Consider the following 15,760-nt stretch of genomic DNA (forward strand, 5'->3'; position numbering starts at 1 on the left):
GGGGGGGGGGGGGGGGGTAGAGGCGAGAGTGGGCAAAAATTCGTTGATTTTCATTCGATTATGTATTGAATAATAAGAAACGACGGTCACACAGCTCAGTAGATAACAAATGGATTCTCGCGATAATTGACACTTCGTCTCGAACGTCTCTTCCAGTTTGTCTCGCTGTTTGTAATTGTCACCGGGCCGGACGATCGTTATCACTGCTGTTACAATTGAGTCGATCAGAACGGTGATACAACGCGACGCTCCAGACAGACCTCAATTCAGTTTTCCACTTCGGCCTGCCGGATAATCAATTGTCTAGCCCTGCCTACCCGGTCTGGCGACTTATCTCCTGATTGTCCGTGCGACAATAGCCCTAAATATCGATATTCATCTCGAGCGCTTCGCGCCCCACAGTGATGCGTCCGACGCGCCATTAATGACGCTTAATTAGTCGCGTTAACGATTAAATCGGACGATACACCGCGCTAGAACGATGGGCGGCATCGCCGATGGAATCGTGCGCGTTCAGACATGCCTCGATCACGTGTGTGGCTGTGTATGCGTGTGTGTATGTGTATACTTACGTTGAGATCGCGCTCGAAAATGTGTCCTCTTCCGTTAATTAGCCGCAAGCACGCGAAAGGAAGGAACGCGGTGAGCTGCATTCGCAGAGCCAGCGCTGAAAGAGTCGCTCGACGCGAGAAATTCTACTGCAATCATACATGCCGAAGTATCAAGACACGATATTCGACGGCACGGAGCTTCATTCGATCGATCAGTCGCGATTACGGAAGTGACGGAACATGATCGAATTTCGGGGACGCAAGGAGGGACCTCTCGACGCAAGAGTTGCAACGTCTCCTCTCCGACAACCAGCTCTGTGTCCGACACTCTTTGAAACTCGCGGATAGAGGATCGAGATCCTCTCGACAAGACGCGTAGGTATGTAGGTAAAGGTCCCTGGGTCGCGCGGCGCGCTCACACGCGCAACAGCGTGTCATTGTCGTTGATGTCAAGCAACGGTCGATGGTTCGCTAGGTTGCCCACGGGTGCGTTACGTCGATCCGAGTAGCGGCCGAGGTCCTGGAGAATCCTGTACGAGGGGCGTCGTAGTAGTTGTTATCGCCTAGAGGCACGGAAGTCGGCACTAGGCTATGCGAGGGTGACCACCCCTTCTGGCTCGGGCGACCAGCAGTTGTCGGATAACCAGCAGCCGATCACCACCGTGATGAAGCCGATCAACAGGGCCACGATGATGTAGATCTCCGCCTTGCCTAGCGAATCTGTTCACAGTACGTGCTCGTGTAACGCATCCCAACCATTATATGTCACACGCGCGCCCGCGGTCAAGGAGCTAATTAACGTTCTCGCTGCAGGCTGCAAGTGAGTGGGCGGTAGCCATGCATTGTGGGAAGATCGCCGAGGTGCACATACGCTTAGGTGCTAAAGCATGCTTGTTGCTGTGAGCCCTTCAGATGTAATTTGTTATCTCGTGGCCGTATACGGCCGTATACGGTATAATTGAATTAATTGGTGGACGTTGCGTTGCGCGGAGAAGCGCGCTGAATGGCGGAGCGACGATCAGTTGGGAGTTTCGGGAGGGAGGAAGAAGCGCTAAGCAAGATGAATAGAACGAAGAGAAGCTTGCAACTCTCTCAGGTTGGATGCATAAACCGGGGTTTATTCCCTTTCGGTTAATCGAGGTAACATCTAGAGTGTCTGATTTACGTGCGCAAATCTGACACGCTACGAATGAACGGAACGCATTGGCACGTTGAATGCCGCGATAGTCGTCGATGATCGGTGCTATGATCGGTACTACCGTATCTCGTTAAGTGTTACGTGTAAAATATTGAAGGTAAGCACTAATATTTATTATTTATAATTGTAATATAGTAAATAATTGTAATATAGTATATAGTATTTAATATATTACAAATAATATATATTATATATAGTATATTTATCGGTGTTGGGCATTAATCGCGATGAAAATGTTCTTTGACTAAATCAATGATCAATCCTTATATATGAGATCACAAATAATTTCGTCGCGACTGGTGGTATTAATAAAACTTTGATGCGATTGATTATACACTGACTAATAATTACTTTTCATTCATTGATTAAATTATATATGATTATATACATGACAATCGATTAGTTTTGACATGCCGATTATTTCAGGCGAATAAAATTTCACCGGTTAATACCTAACATTTATATATACACATTTGTTACATATTAAGTCTAATAAATTGCATCTAAAAGAATTACATTTAAGAAAACAATTAAAAAAATTTGAAGTACCTAGAAATTAAAAAGAAATTAAAACTAATGAGACAAGATAAAAGATATCTGTATCCCGAATTGCGTTTTTTTAGCGTATCTTCGGCAATTCGATCATCGGTCAGGCTTCCCCACGATTAATGGAGATCGACGTGCGGCAGTCAACGCGTGTTAATATTCCGTACTTCGTTTCCGCACGCTTGCCTCGAGATTTCTCGAGGGTCTACGGATTCTCACAGCTAAGTAGAGGCGTAATCTGCGATGGAAGTCCGAAATTTCCACGTCAGAGAGCGAGGCTCCTCACGACTAGGGTCGTATTTGAAAGTTAAAACACGCAGCTGTCGAGCCGACGGAGGACGTGAGCAAAAAGAGGCCGTTCCGTTTGTTCATTTCATGAATTTTTCACAGCCGTTGCCATTATACCATGTCCCCTTCGCCGCGCTCACGCTCATGACGCGGCTGCCCGCGGCGAAAGATCGAAACAAAGCACATCGTCGTCGGGGTGGCCAAGGTGTGCGGGTAAAACACAGCGGTGACGTGACTGCGTTTCCCGACGAGACTCAAACGACCAACCGTGGGAATTTGTGCAAGGAATTAATCGAATTCCGATTCGACTACTTCTTCAAATTCTTGCCGTTCTCTCGCGATCATTTCATCAGAGTCCCCGTGCGCCAACAGCGACCGGTCGATTACGTGAAATATTCGGCGCGACGTTCGATCGAGAATCGCGACAGAGGTTTATTCGTGACGTATAAATGGAGATTTTGAGGCGCGCGCGATAACGGAGATTCCTCTTGAGATTCCGGTAATTTCCGTGGCGATAAGAAAAATTTTCTCGAGTTTAGCGTACGCGACATGTGCACGATCGCGGGGCAAACTACTTTCCGCGAAATTGCGGCGCCAAGCCGTAAGACGTGTTTTATGGTTCGACTATCGCGATATGAGATTTCCCGACAGCAGCCACTACACCGCCAAAGTCGTGAAACTAAAAAAGTTCTTCTCGCAAATTGCAGCCGCGTTGATCCGGCAAGTTGATCTCGGCCCACGGTGGTACGAGAATGTCATACGTATCCGCGCACGACTCCACTATCATCTGTAAACCGCGATTCCTCTTTTATGACACGTGTCTCCGCGAGTTTTGTGCAACACGGGTCGTGCGCGCGAAATGCAAAATTGCGAAAGCGTCGGAATCCGCGCGAGATGGATGGCTTCGCGGCTGTGTCAAGCATTCCGACGTGGATTTAACTAATCTCGAATTAATCACGAAGCCGGAACGAAAGGGGCGTGATATCGCTCTGTTGCAACCGCATCCAGGATGCTTTCATGCAGGACTAATTACAGCAACAGATAACATTAGCACAACTATGAGGCAAGCCCGAGCATATCACACTGCGTGACAACGGACCGATCACTCAGAATGCGTGACTGACAACTCTACAGACTCCGCCGCATCGGAGGCCGAGGCTGTGTGAGAGAGCGAGGCGGAAAGAACGACTGCACGATGATAGTCCATCCGCGCGCGCATATTCAGATTTATACCGTCGTGCATCACTGTTAGAAGAAAGCACGAAATATACGAAATCGAAGTTACAAAGCGAACAAAAAAAAAAGAGAAAGAAAAGCCCAGAGCAAAGCAAAGCAAAACTCTGAAAACACCTGCGCAGAGTACGCGGCCTATGCGTTGACTGAATCCACATACGCTATCACTACAATAACTGCAACAGAAACAGTAACAGCAACTACTTCACCAACAGTCGCGTGAAAACAAGCAAAAGCAATAGCTCGAAACAACTTTCCGAGGCGGGATATAACGCGACATACTTTCGACCACTCTCGAGCGCGAGCAATACCGAGCATCGACAAAAACCAGAAACGCAAAGAAACGAGAGGACAAGCCACACAGCTTCGTCGACACAGCGAAAGCACACAGTGTGAAAAATAATCAATTTGAAGGGAAACGATTCCATTTCGCGCAACATCCACATCCAGTGCTAATTAGCACTTGATATTTGTTCTGCATAATTCGCGCCAATCACGGTACACGCGCGCGAGCTCTCATTACATATTAAACTCAATTAAATTTCCTTAAATTCAATTCAAATCTCATTAATTTACACTAAACTTCTCTAAATTCTAATAGGAGATCTTGATGGAAAATTTCATATCAACCATACTCAAATTAATAAATAAATGAAACATATTATTTATATAATATAAAACAAAATCATATTATTTATAATATAAACAAATTATTTAATAATATATATTATATTATTAATATATTCCCGAGTCGAAATTTTGACCCTATGTTAAACCTTGAATTCTATACCGCAGTAGGAGCTAAGATAGCAAAGTCGGTTTAATTCTAATGATATAATTTACTCCTACTTTGACCTTGATGATGTCTGAAATTTCCGCTTTCGCTTTCTTTAGCGTTAAAGTAAGTTGTATAATAATAAGTTCTTAGGAAGCAAAATAGGTTCAGTTGCAAACCTCTATTGAAGCTTTAGCTGTTACATAGAATATATGTATTTTATAGAAATATTTAAAAAATTTAATAAATAACGAAATAGAAACGTCAAATAGCATACAAAATATATATTTTATTTGTCGCATATATTTCAGACATTATCAAGGTCAAAGTAGGAGTAAATTATATCATTAGAATTAAACCGACTTTGCTATCTTAGCTTCTACTGCGGTGTAGAATTCAAGGTTCAACATAGGGTCAAAATTTCGACTCGGAAATGAGTGCCAATATCGTCAAAATAGGTTTCACCTAAGTTGTAGATTATCTAAGTAGGCTCAAACTACTTTTAAGAGCGTCAAAGTAGCGTCAAAATTTGGACAAGGTAGTGTTAAAGGTTCAAAAGAGAAGTTAATAAGTATCAATATCGTCAAAGTAGGTTTTACCTAAGCTACAAACCGTCTAAGTAGGCGCAAATTATGCTTAAGAGCGTCAAAGTACCATCAAAATTTCATAAATTATATCATACAAATTATATATTACATTATATTATTATGAATGATTTCCCTTCAGACGCTCATTTCTCACACTGTGGTGCGGCGTGAATCTTTACCTAGCGGACCCTTCGACTTCCACAAGCCCTTGATGAGAGTGGGGTCACCGCGGCGCCAGTCGCGCCAACCTCGGCCCCGGCGGGCCGGTCCCGTGGACCAGCCGGTACCGGAGGCGGCGGCACCGCCGCCGGCACCACCTCCGGTCGAGCCACCACCAGCAGTGGCCCCACCGGACACGCCGAGGCCGAAGGACGCGGCTCCTGCAGCGCCAGTCGAGAAACCGGTAGCACCGCCGCCTCCGACACCGCCGCCGCCACCGGAAGCACCACCACCGCCACCGCCGGGGCCCGGGGTGCTCGGCGAACCGGTCTGCGGCTGACCGTGGGTCCCTGCTCCAGCACCGCTCTGCGGCAACGGTGCTCCCGCTGCTTTCCCCATCGGTCCCAGGATCACCAAAGGCAGCATGAAAGACAGGTGAGGTGTGCGCTGTTAGATGATTGATCGATTCGCGCTCGGTAGGTCGGTCGGACGACGGGTCAAGCGACGACAATCTCCGTGGTGGGATTGGAAAAGTTCGCTTCGATTTTTTTTCTGTCTTTCTCGTTTCGGTGAACCGGTCGTATCGTGCTTCTATGTCGTGAAGATGATGAGGTTTCAGTAGAACTTAACAAAGGTTAAGGTTTATTTTACTGAGACATTTTACAAAGCTGAGTCGAACTTTTTCTTTAGTTACTTCCATCATGCACGCAGAAAAATGTTCTGCTAATGAGAAAAGTGATCCAGTTTAATTTCCTTCTTTTAGATAATGGTTAGATAATGGTTAGATAATCAGTCTGTTCTTTTCAGCTGCACTGCTGAACTGGTGCAATAAGTTAAATTGAGACAAATATATGTTTTCTCACTCTAACTTGTTGCACCAGTTCGGCAGTGTAGCTGAAAAGAACAGACCAAAGGTTTCTTTTAGATAATGCTCAGGTAATGATTTCTTTTAGTTAAGTTAATTACTTCTTTAAGTTTATGGGATTAGCAAAGAATATTTTCTTGGTAATAAAGTTTTCAAATATACTAATCACAAAATTAAGGAGAGAGAGAGAGAGAGAGCTCGTGTACTCAAAAGAAAAATTTATTCTCTGTGGGAGAATATTATGAAACTTGATCGAAGAAAAGATTGGATTGATTCTGTATAACTTGTGAAATATTTGAAACAACCAATATTTACTGCTTGAATGCATTTTTTCGTGTGTGTACCAAGTGGAAGTATATTATACGATACGATGTATGATACTATATAATATGATGCGATATATAACAAGTTTTTAAAATAATAGTTTAGACTAATAATTAATAATGCACATTCAGACAAGATTGGAACGACTAGAAGAGACTAGCGAGTTTTTTAATAAATGTTAAGGCTTTATCTGGATTTAATATATTCTTGAGTTCTTCTCAAATTTGTAGTCAGTATATTATGAGACTATTATCAAGAAAATATTCTATGCTAAAAATAATCATTATCTAAAAGAAACCATTATCTGTCCATTAGAAGAAGAAAATTAAACTGAGTAATCGCTTTTTTAGCAATAGAGTGATATTTTTCTGCGTGCAGACATTATGTATATCTTTTACGATAAAGGCATAGTATCAACACTGCCAAAATGTTGTGACGAATAATCCACGAGAGCGATTGCCTGACTAATGAATAATTTGTTTCCTTTCAGCGCAATGAACTCAAATTCGATCCAAAAGTCGAAGCGAACTTTTTCACTGAATCAATATGTACACTTTCAGCTCGTCGATTCGCTCGTCCTCGATTATCTATCGCTTCTCGGAGATCTCGCGCTGATCGTTATTCCGAGTGGGTGAGGTTCGATCGACGACGTTATATTCTTACTCAGCACCAGCGGCGCTGGGAAAATGGTAAACGTGACACGATCACATCGCGCTCATTTTTTATGGAGGATCCTCTTGGAATTGCGTTTATTTCAGGAGAGATCACCGCTACACCGACTCGAGTCGCGCCATTCATCCGATTTCAAAAGACACATGCGAACTTTATCTTCTGACAAGGAGAAACGGCATATCCCGTCAAGCCAATTAAAAATTGTAACTGCTGCTATCATCTACTGATTCGCATGAATGTGAACGAATGGCAGATAGCGCTTATCATTGGAAGTATAAGATATGGAAGGAACAGATCTCCCTTTCAAATGAGCGCAGTAGATAAGCGAGAAGGAACGAAGAATATACCGGAATATGTACAGAGCGGAGGATTTGCGAACTAAGAAAATATTCGAAAAGATCGATATAGATCGTGTAAGTGATACACTGCTTGACACGTTGGCTGCCGATGTATCACCGGTGATGCATTTGGCATAAATAACTCAGGAGAGCCGCAGTATCACCGGCGATATGTTCAAGCCATGTAAGGTAAAATAGTATCTCTAGCTTCTACTCCAACAGATGTCATTTTTCGAAGAGATTCGAAGGGAAACGTTTTTCTGGTGTTTATACAGCTAAACAAATTTTGATTTTAAACTGAAGCTGGCCAACGTGTCAGAATGCCAAGTTCCTGTTTGCTGCTCGATGAATACGTCGGACCATTTTTCTGATTATCACTCATTGGACTAATTGTCACAGATATGGCTACGACACAACAATGATTAAGGGGAGCTGAGGGATGGAGAACATTTCGACAAATGAGGAAATTGGCGTGTGGCGAAAATATCGAGACACGTCTATATCGGGATCATCCTACGTTTAATGCATGTGCTTAGACGTCGAGGGGATTTTTATGTCCGTCGTCGAGAGTCGAGCGGTGACGTTGATGTAAATGGATCGACGGGCAATCTACAAAGATGAGTGATGAATAGTATTCTGGGCTCCATTCGGCATAGACAGATGACGAACAATCATTGACGATCATAACAATGATAAAGAGATATAAACCGCAATTGTATGATTAAATCAAATTTCGTTACGTGCGCGGTAATTGTCGCAGTTAATTACGCGGCTTTAACAGCACGCCCGTTATAACTTGCTTATTAGCGGATAATTATTTGTCGTCACATTCCCGGAATAACAATACAGCAATTAAGTGTTGATTTAATATAAATTTGCCAAATAGAAGCGTGTAAAAGGCTGGCTATTGCTTGCCCCTCGTTATCACGTTTAAACGTAATCCATTTTTTATTCGCTCAACGTAGTCTTTCAATCGAATCTACTCATCTCGGAAAGAATGCGCGCGATGTCCGCGCGCTCCGTGCGTTACTTTAATTAAAAGTCTTTCCCGCGATATTTGTCTCGAATCGGGTCGTACGCGACGTGCGTGCACGCGTGTACACGTGTGTGTATATCACGACCAATGGAAGATAGATAACTGGGTATTCGTTATTGCGAAATCTTACAATGAAAATTCCACGTGAAACAAGTGTGAGGGAAAAACGCTCGAATATTTTTCGATATTAATTTTTCGAAATACCAGGTAAAATACGGCGTAGCCGTCGGCGATATTTGTGGGACCAAGGAAAATACCGGAGCAATTCTGCTCGTTCAATAATCCCATACCTTCGAATACGGGAGTATCGAGGTACCGTCGGTTTCCAAACCTGTTGCGTTCTTTTTGCAAGCCGAATTTAGCGAACCGTGTTCCTTCAATGCGAAATAGACGATGAATATTCAGCTTTATCGTTTAACACAAACAACCGAAAATAGTTAACGGAGCTTTGGCGCGGAAACACAAAATAAAAAGCTTCTTCTTTGTTTGAGATATTCTGAAGATCTCCTTCTTCTTTGTATTGTCCCTTATATTTTATATTTCGTTTACTGATTAATGCTCGATGTGATCTACGCTTGCGTAGTGCGGAGACTTAATTGCAACAATAATTCATGGAAACGTGAATTGACGATTGTCAAGTGCCATCTTAATCACGCATGCCAGCTGTGCCAACAAAGTGTCGGAAAGGAATGGTGATACAACAAACATAACGAAAGTAGAGTGTATTTTACCCTCAGATTTGCGAAATATGCGATTGACGTTTTCGCAGCACCCTTAATGCAGAGCTGTGTTAGCGGCTTAGCGAATATAAAGGAGATTTATTTTTTTCGTTTTTTTCTCTGTCACACGCGCGGTACCTCGCAGCCCTCCAATAACATTGAACAATCTGCATATGCAGATTAAAATTTTGATGGTTCGCGGCGCGAGGAATAATACCGCGGGTCTAACCACAAATAGAAAATCGATAATTTTAAACGAAGTATAATTTAGATTCGGACCGCGGCGGTCTATTGAGGTCATACGAGTTATTGAAACCGCGCGCGTTGGCCATTTTGTTTCGATCAGTCATCGGGATGACAAAAATTGTCGTTCTATCGGAGGCCCACGCGCGCACCTCTGCTGTCGAAGTCTCGATGAGTCAAATCACCGATTGTGTATAATCTCATTAGCGCACACAGAAAAATACATACTGCATTCAAGTAAATATGACTTGTTTTATATGTATTGTTCCAAGGTAATGTAATATGTATTGTAATATGTATTGTTCAAATTTATACGAGTTGACAAACAGCAAGTTTATAGTCCTTTGCACAATTGCATTGTAATTTTTATTACAATATTCTCTCCGTATAAGTTTATATATCCACAAATCTATCACAAATTCATTGTAAGCATCAAATTTGTTCAAAATACTTTCTGAATCCTAATAAGTTTTTAGTTATTTCAATTGAGAATATTAAATTAAGACAAAAATTCAGTTTGCTTATTACATAAAGTCGAGCCAACTTTTTCTTGACAAAGTTTTGTAATATTCTCGTATGGGTTATTTCATACATAGAGAGAATATTGTAGTAAAAATTACAATGCAACTTTAGTAGCTCGGAAATAGGCTGGCACTATTACAAAAATTATAAAACATAGTAAAAATGGATCATAAATGTAGTAAGAATTATCATGTTTATAGTCATCAAAGACATCTCAGAGACATCTGACGGATATCCCATTTGTTTTAGATGTCCTTTTAATGACAAACAGCAAGTTTATAGTCATTTACACAATTGCATTGTAATTTTTACTACAATATTCTCTTCGTATAAGTTTATATGTCCACAAATCTATCACAAATTCATTATAAGCATCAAATTTGTTCAAAATACTTTCTGAATCCTAGTAAGTTTTTAGTTACTTTAATTGAGAATATTAAATTAAGAAAAAAATTCAGTTTGCTTACTACATAAAGTCGAACCAACTTTTTCTTGACAAAGTTTTGTAGTATTCTTGTGTGGATGTGCAAAGATAATTGATAATTATACAAGTAAAATTTATACGAGTTTTTGTATGTGAAAATAATGTATATAGTTTAATAAACTATTTGTAGTTATTGCAACTAAAGCTGAATGATCAGGAGAACTACATAGAGAATTAGAGGACTATATATAATTCTTGTAACCGTTCAATTTCAGTTGCAATTTCAACAAATAGCATAAATACGCCTCAGAGACATCCTAAAGACATCTAAAACAAATGGAATATCCGTCAGGTGTCTCTGAGATGTCTTGTAGGTCGGATCTACAATAGATGTAGTGAGCCTTCAGCCTTATGCTCTAAAGCCTACAATTTCTGGCAAAAAGCGCTCTCCGTGTGGCTGTAACAGTTGGAATCTAGCCAACTCGCTTAAAGCTTAGGGATTATGACTTCAGATAGCAATGGAAAACGTTTGTAGTCGAAAATTACGTCACAGTTTTGGACTTAGAATACAAAGCTTACTACATCCATTGTAAATCCAGTCTTAGATATGAGAATAACTACAAAATAGTTTATTAAATTATATACATCAACACTACATATAAGACACGTATTTGTCACGTATATAAATACCACCATGTATTTTTCCCTGAGTGCAGTATGGTATTTTTCTGTGTGCTGTGTGCGGATACAAGAAAGTGTTGAAATTCCAACGTTAATAATTTCAATACCTGCTAAAATTCTCCAAATTTATCGCGCATTGTGCATTGCGACTTATCAGACCGAAATGGATATATCCCGATAAAATTGTAGATATTATCTCTGCCGAATCACGCGAGGCACACGTCGGCTTTGGCACGAACGTATTCGTATCTAGCGTGCGACGTTTGCGAGTCCGTGTAAGCGAGAAGCGTGTAAACTAATATTCTGATATTACATGTTCTCATGTGTAATCTAGAAGCCGGATTGCGCTTAACACTTACCGCATAAGGAGAGTAGCAAAACACTGACAAGGAAGAACCACCCCATACTTCGTCAACAGATCGCGCCGTGGAGGATCATCCTACATAGCGATGTGTCGTAGTGCCTCGTACGTGGAAACCGGCCGTCGTCACAGTGTTGCGCGTCGCAACGAGAATCCTGTAAATCGAAGGCAGAGTTCACGAAACCCGAATCGTGCATTCTCGATGCGCGGAGAAAATTCAAGATATACCCGTAAATTCAGTATATACCCGAGTCGAAATTTTGATGCCACTTTGACGCTCTTAAAAATACGCTCTAAGGATACTTTGCGCCTACTTATAATATTAGACGGTTTATAGCCTAGATAAAACCTACTTTGACGATATCGATATTCATTAACTTCTCTTTTGAACCTTTAATTTTACCTTGCCAAAATTTGGATGCTACTTTGACGCTCTTAAAAATAGTTTGAGCCTACTTAGATAATCTACAACCTAGGTGAAACCTATTTTGACGATATTGGCACTCATTTTCAAGTCGAAATTTTGACCTTATGTTGAACCTTGAATTTTATACCAGCAGTAGGAGCTAAGATAGCAAAGTCGGTTTAATTCTAATGATATAATTTACTCCTACCTTGATAATGTCTGAAATATATGCAACAAATAAAATGTATATTTTGTATACTATTTGACGTTTCTGTTTCGTTGTTTATCAAATTTTTAAATATTTCTATAAAATACATATATTCTATATAGGAGCTAAAGCTTCAATAGAGGTTCGCAACTGAACCTTTGCTTTCTAAGATCTATTACTATTATACAACTTACTTTGACGCTAAAGAAAGCGAAAACGGAAATTTCAGACATCATCAGGGTCAAAGTAGGTTTAATTCTAATGATATAATTTACTCCTACCTTGATAATGTCTGAAATATATGCAACAAATAAAATGTATATTTTGTATACTATTTGACGTTTCTGTTTCGTTGTTTATCAAATTTTTAAATATTTCTATAAAATACATATATTCTATATAGGAGCTAAAGCTTCAATAGAGGTTCGCAACTGAACCTTTGCTTTCTAAGATCTATTACTATTATACAACTTACTTTGACGCTAAAGAAAGCGAAAACGGAAATTTCAGACATCATCAGGGTCAAAGTAGGAGTAAATTATATCATTAGAAGTAAACCTACTTTGCTATCTTAGCTCTTACTGCGGTGTAGAATTCAAAGTTCAACATAGGGTTAAAATTTTGACCCGAGTCGAAATTTTGATGCTACTTTGACGCTTTTGAGGATAGTTTGCGCCTACTTAGACGGTTTATAGCCTAGGTACAACTTACTTTGACGATATTGATACTCATTAGCTTCTTTTTTGAATCTTTAACTCTACCTTGACACTACTTTGACGCTTTTAAAAATAGTTTAAACCTCCTTAGATAATCTACAATCTAGGTGAAACCTTTGACGATATTGGGACTCATTTTCGGTCGAAATTTTGACTTTACGTTGAATCTTGAATTCTACAACGCAGTATGAGCTAAGATAGCAAAGAAGGTTTAGTTCTAATGATATAATTTACTCCTACTTTGACCTTGATAATGTCTGAAATATATGCAACAAATAAAATGTATATTTTGCATGCTATTTGACGTTTCTGTTTCGTTAGTTATTAAATTTTTTAAATATTTCTATAAAATATATATATTCTATGTAGGAGCTAAAGTTTCAATAGAGGTTCGCAACTGAACCTACTTTGCTTCCTAAGATCGTAAGATTCCTAAGATTCCTAAGATTCCTAAGATTCCCTTCCTTTAATTCCTAAGATCTATTATACAACCTACTTTGACGCTAAAGAAAGCGAAAGCGGAAATTTCAGACATCATCAGGGTCAAAGTAGGAGTAAATTATATCATTAGAATTAAACCGACTTTGCTATCTTAGCTCCTACTGCGGTGTAGAATTCAAGGATCAAAATTTCGACTCGGGTATCGGCGACATCGCAACCACCATCGCGGAGCGATTCTGCGCGTAACCCAACCTACGAATAATTGAAACGACCTGCTCCGCGAGGCGGCCTTCACGAGAAACTCACGCAGAATCCGCCGTTCTATATAATCGCCGACGGAATAAATACGCTTTCGGACGAGTCGTGACGTTTCTGTAAACTAGCGAATAGCTTATGTATGAGTTATGCAGGAACGAATACGCAGACGAGGTTATATTCATATTCCTGAAGCTGCAAACTCATATATATTTCGCGTTTGGCATTGCAACTTTTATATCATATCGCATTCGATATTTAGAATTCAACCACTGACTTTACATGTACATATAGGAGGTTGCAAAAATCCAACATTAAATGCAATAATTGCATCAACTCATGCAACATAAATGTCCAGAATACATTCTAGAGACATCCCAGAGATATCCAGGATATCTAGATATCTCTAAGACATCTTTAGGATATAGTTTATAAGGCCTGTTCTTTGTAGTTGCACTGCTGAACTGGTGCAATATATTGAAGTGAGATAAATATACGTTTCCTCACTTTAACTTATGGCTACTAGTTCAACAGTGCAACTACAAAGAACAGGCCTATAGTTGTGCTGAATGAGAATTGCTGTTAGAAGTGTCAGCAAATATATCTCTCATAATGTATTCATAATCATTAGGAGAATGATTATGGCTTTATCATAATTCAGTGCGAAGAATCGTTTCGTGTTATTCTTTCTGCTTTCGAATCGATCAAAAATAATGAAGCCGATTGTCGATCCCCCTTCCTCCCTCGCGGTTAACCCGTAACATGTACCATGGGGTCCCAGGGACCCCAACTAATTTTATTTTTATGATAATTCCTAAACTATTCACTGAATGGCGCTAATGTCTTCAGTACCTTTCGAGTAACAGTTTTCAGTGTGACAGAAGAAAAGATCATCGACTTATTTGTAAGTAGTTGTGAATTATATGCATTTGTTTTTCGTCACAGTGACCCCATTGTACCGTTAACGTTATTTTTATGAAAATAATTTTCTTAATCTTCAGCTCAATATGACTCATTCTTCACGCAAAAAAATAAAAGCTCTTGCCTTTCAGTTAATAGAACCTGAACTTAAGAGACATCTTACAACTCTATATATTCATAAGCCATTGCGTTTAATAATTTCACCTATTTTAAAAATTGAAGAAACTGGAAGATCTAAAATTATTTTGTCATCCAGAATAAGATATAATAAATGTCTTAGAAGTAAAGATATGAGGTCCAAATAAGTATATGTTAGATGCAATGAACCAGTATGCACCAAATGTGCAAGCACTATCTGTAACGATTGCATCTAAAAACTCTCTAAGATTTTAATATTGTATTTAATTTAACAATACTAGTTTATATTTTTTATATAATCTATAATTTGTGGACTTAGATTAAAACATAAATTTTTTTCTTTTTCCGATTATTTGTCTTTCAGTGTATTTTATTTCAACACTGTCCACATTGTGTTCATCTTATAATCAATTTTCTTTTAGATTACTGAAAAACTGAGACTGTTATTATATATGTCTAGTTGTAATATAATATTCGTAAAGTATTATTTTCAAACTATAAAGCGTTTTTTTTCTACCTTTTATTATCATGTTAAAAATGGCAAAAATTTATTGGGATGCGTCGGATCCCATTGTACTTATAGTTTGACTAAAAAAAGACATGGTATCTGTTATAAGATAAGGAATATCATGTGCTGTTTAACGAGACACGAGTACTTGTGATAAAGTTAGCACGAGATTTCACGGGAAAATTGTTTCAAAATATTACCTGACAGCCGCTTGATCGGACGTGAGGATGGAGAATACTCCAGTGCTGGGATTCTGTAACTCGTTATTGGAGTTAACGACAGTTTTTCGTTGCGTAGCTTTTGTATACCGTAGAAAAGTTGCGCAACGAAACTGTCGTTAACTTCAATCACGAGTTACAGAATCGTAGCACTGATGTGCGTCCAATACCGAAGTTTCCAGAGAAAAGACCCGCGAACGCGCACGGCCATGTTGCCCGTCGCCTGATCACGTGAGCATTTAGGCGCGCGATGATCTTCGCGCCAGTGGCTTATTTCAGGCGACGATAAAGAGTACCGTCCAGTAAGCGCTACAAATGCTTTGTAACGTTTTTACTTCTTTGGTTGTGTTCCTTTTGGGCGCTCACGCGCTTTAAGCGCTTATAAACGTCATTCTATCTTTCTTCCGCATCTAATGGCTTGGTTTAC

At 39.9% G+C, this 15,760-nt stretch overlaps 1 protein-coding gene across 3 annotated transcripts; it reads right to left on the bottom strand.

The window, feature by feature from the left end:
• Nucleotides 1–899: 899 nt before the first annotated feature.
• On the bottom strand, nucleotides 900–15,536 carry LOC116851730 (putative glycine-rich cell wall structural protein 1). Of its 3 annotated transcripts, none has more exons than XM_032831453.1 (4): nucleotides 15,316–15,536; nucleotides 11,521–11,677; nucleotides 5,358–5,723; nucleotides 900–1,271 (listed from the first exon to the last, which is right to left on the bottom strand). In XM_032831453.1, exons 2-4 carry the CDS (start codon nucleotides 11,564–11,566, stop codon nucleotides 1,141–1,143), a joined length of 543 nt encoding a protein of 180 aa, XP_032687344.1. In that variant the 5' UTR covers nucleotides 11,567–11,677; nucleotides 15,316–15,536; the 3' UTR covers nucleotides 900–1,140. The 3 variants fall into 3 exon arrangements, with proteins under 3 accessions (XP_032687344.1, XP_032687343.1, XP_032687342.1); XM_032831452.1 differs by having other exon boundaries at nucleotides 5,358–5,726; XM_032831451.1 differs by lacking the exon at nucleotides 15,316–15,536 and adding an exon at nucleotides 9,304–9,345 and having other exon boundaries at nucleotides 11,521–11,648.
• Nucleotides 15,537–15,760: the final 224 nt, after the last annotated feature.

Source organism: Odontomachus brunneus, unplaced genomic scaffold, assembly GCF_010583005.1.
Source record: "Odontomachus brunneus isolate Ranch 3 - 2012 unplaced genomic scaffold, Obru_v1 Obru_scaffold_188, whole genome shotgun sequence".
NCBI classification, from domain to species: domain Eukaryota; kingdom Metazoa; phylum Arthropoda; class Insecta; order Hymenoptera; family Formicidae; genus Odontomachus; species Odontomachus brunneus.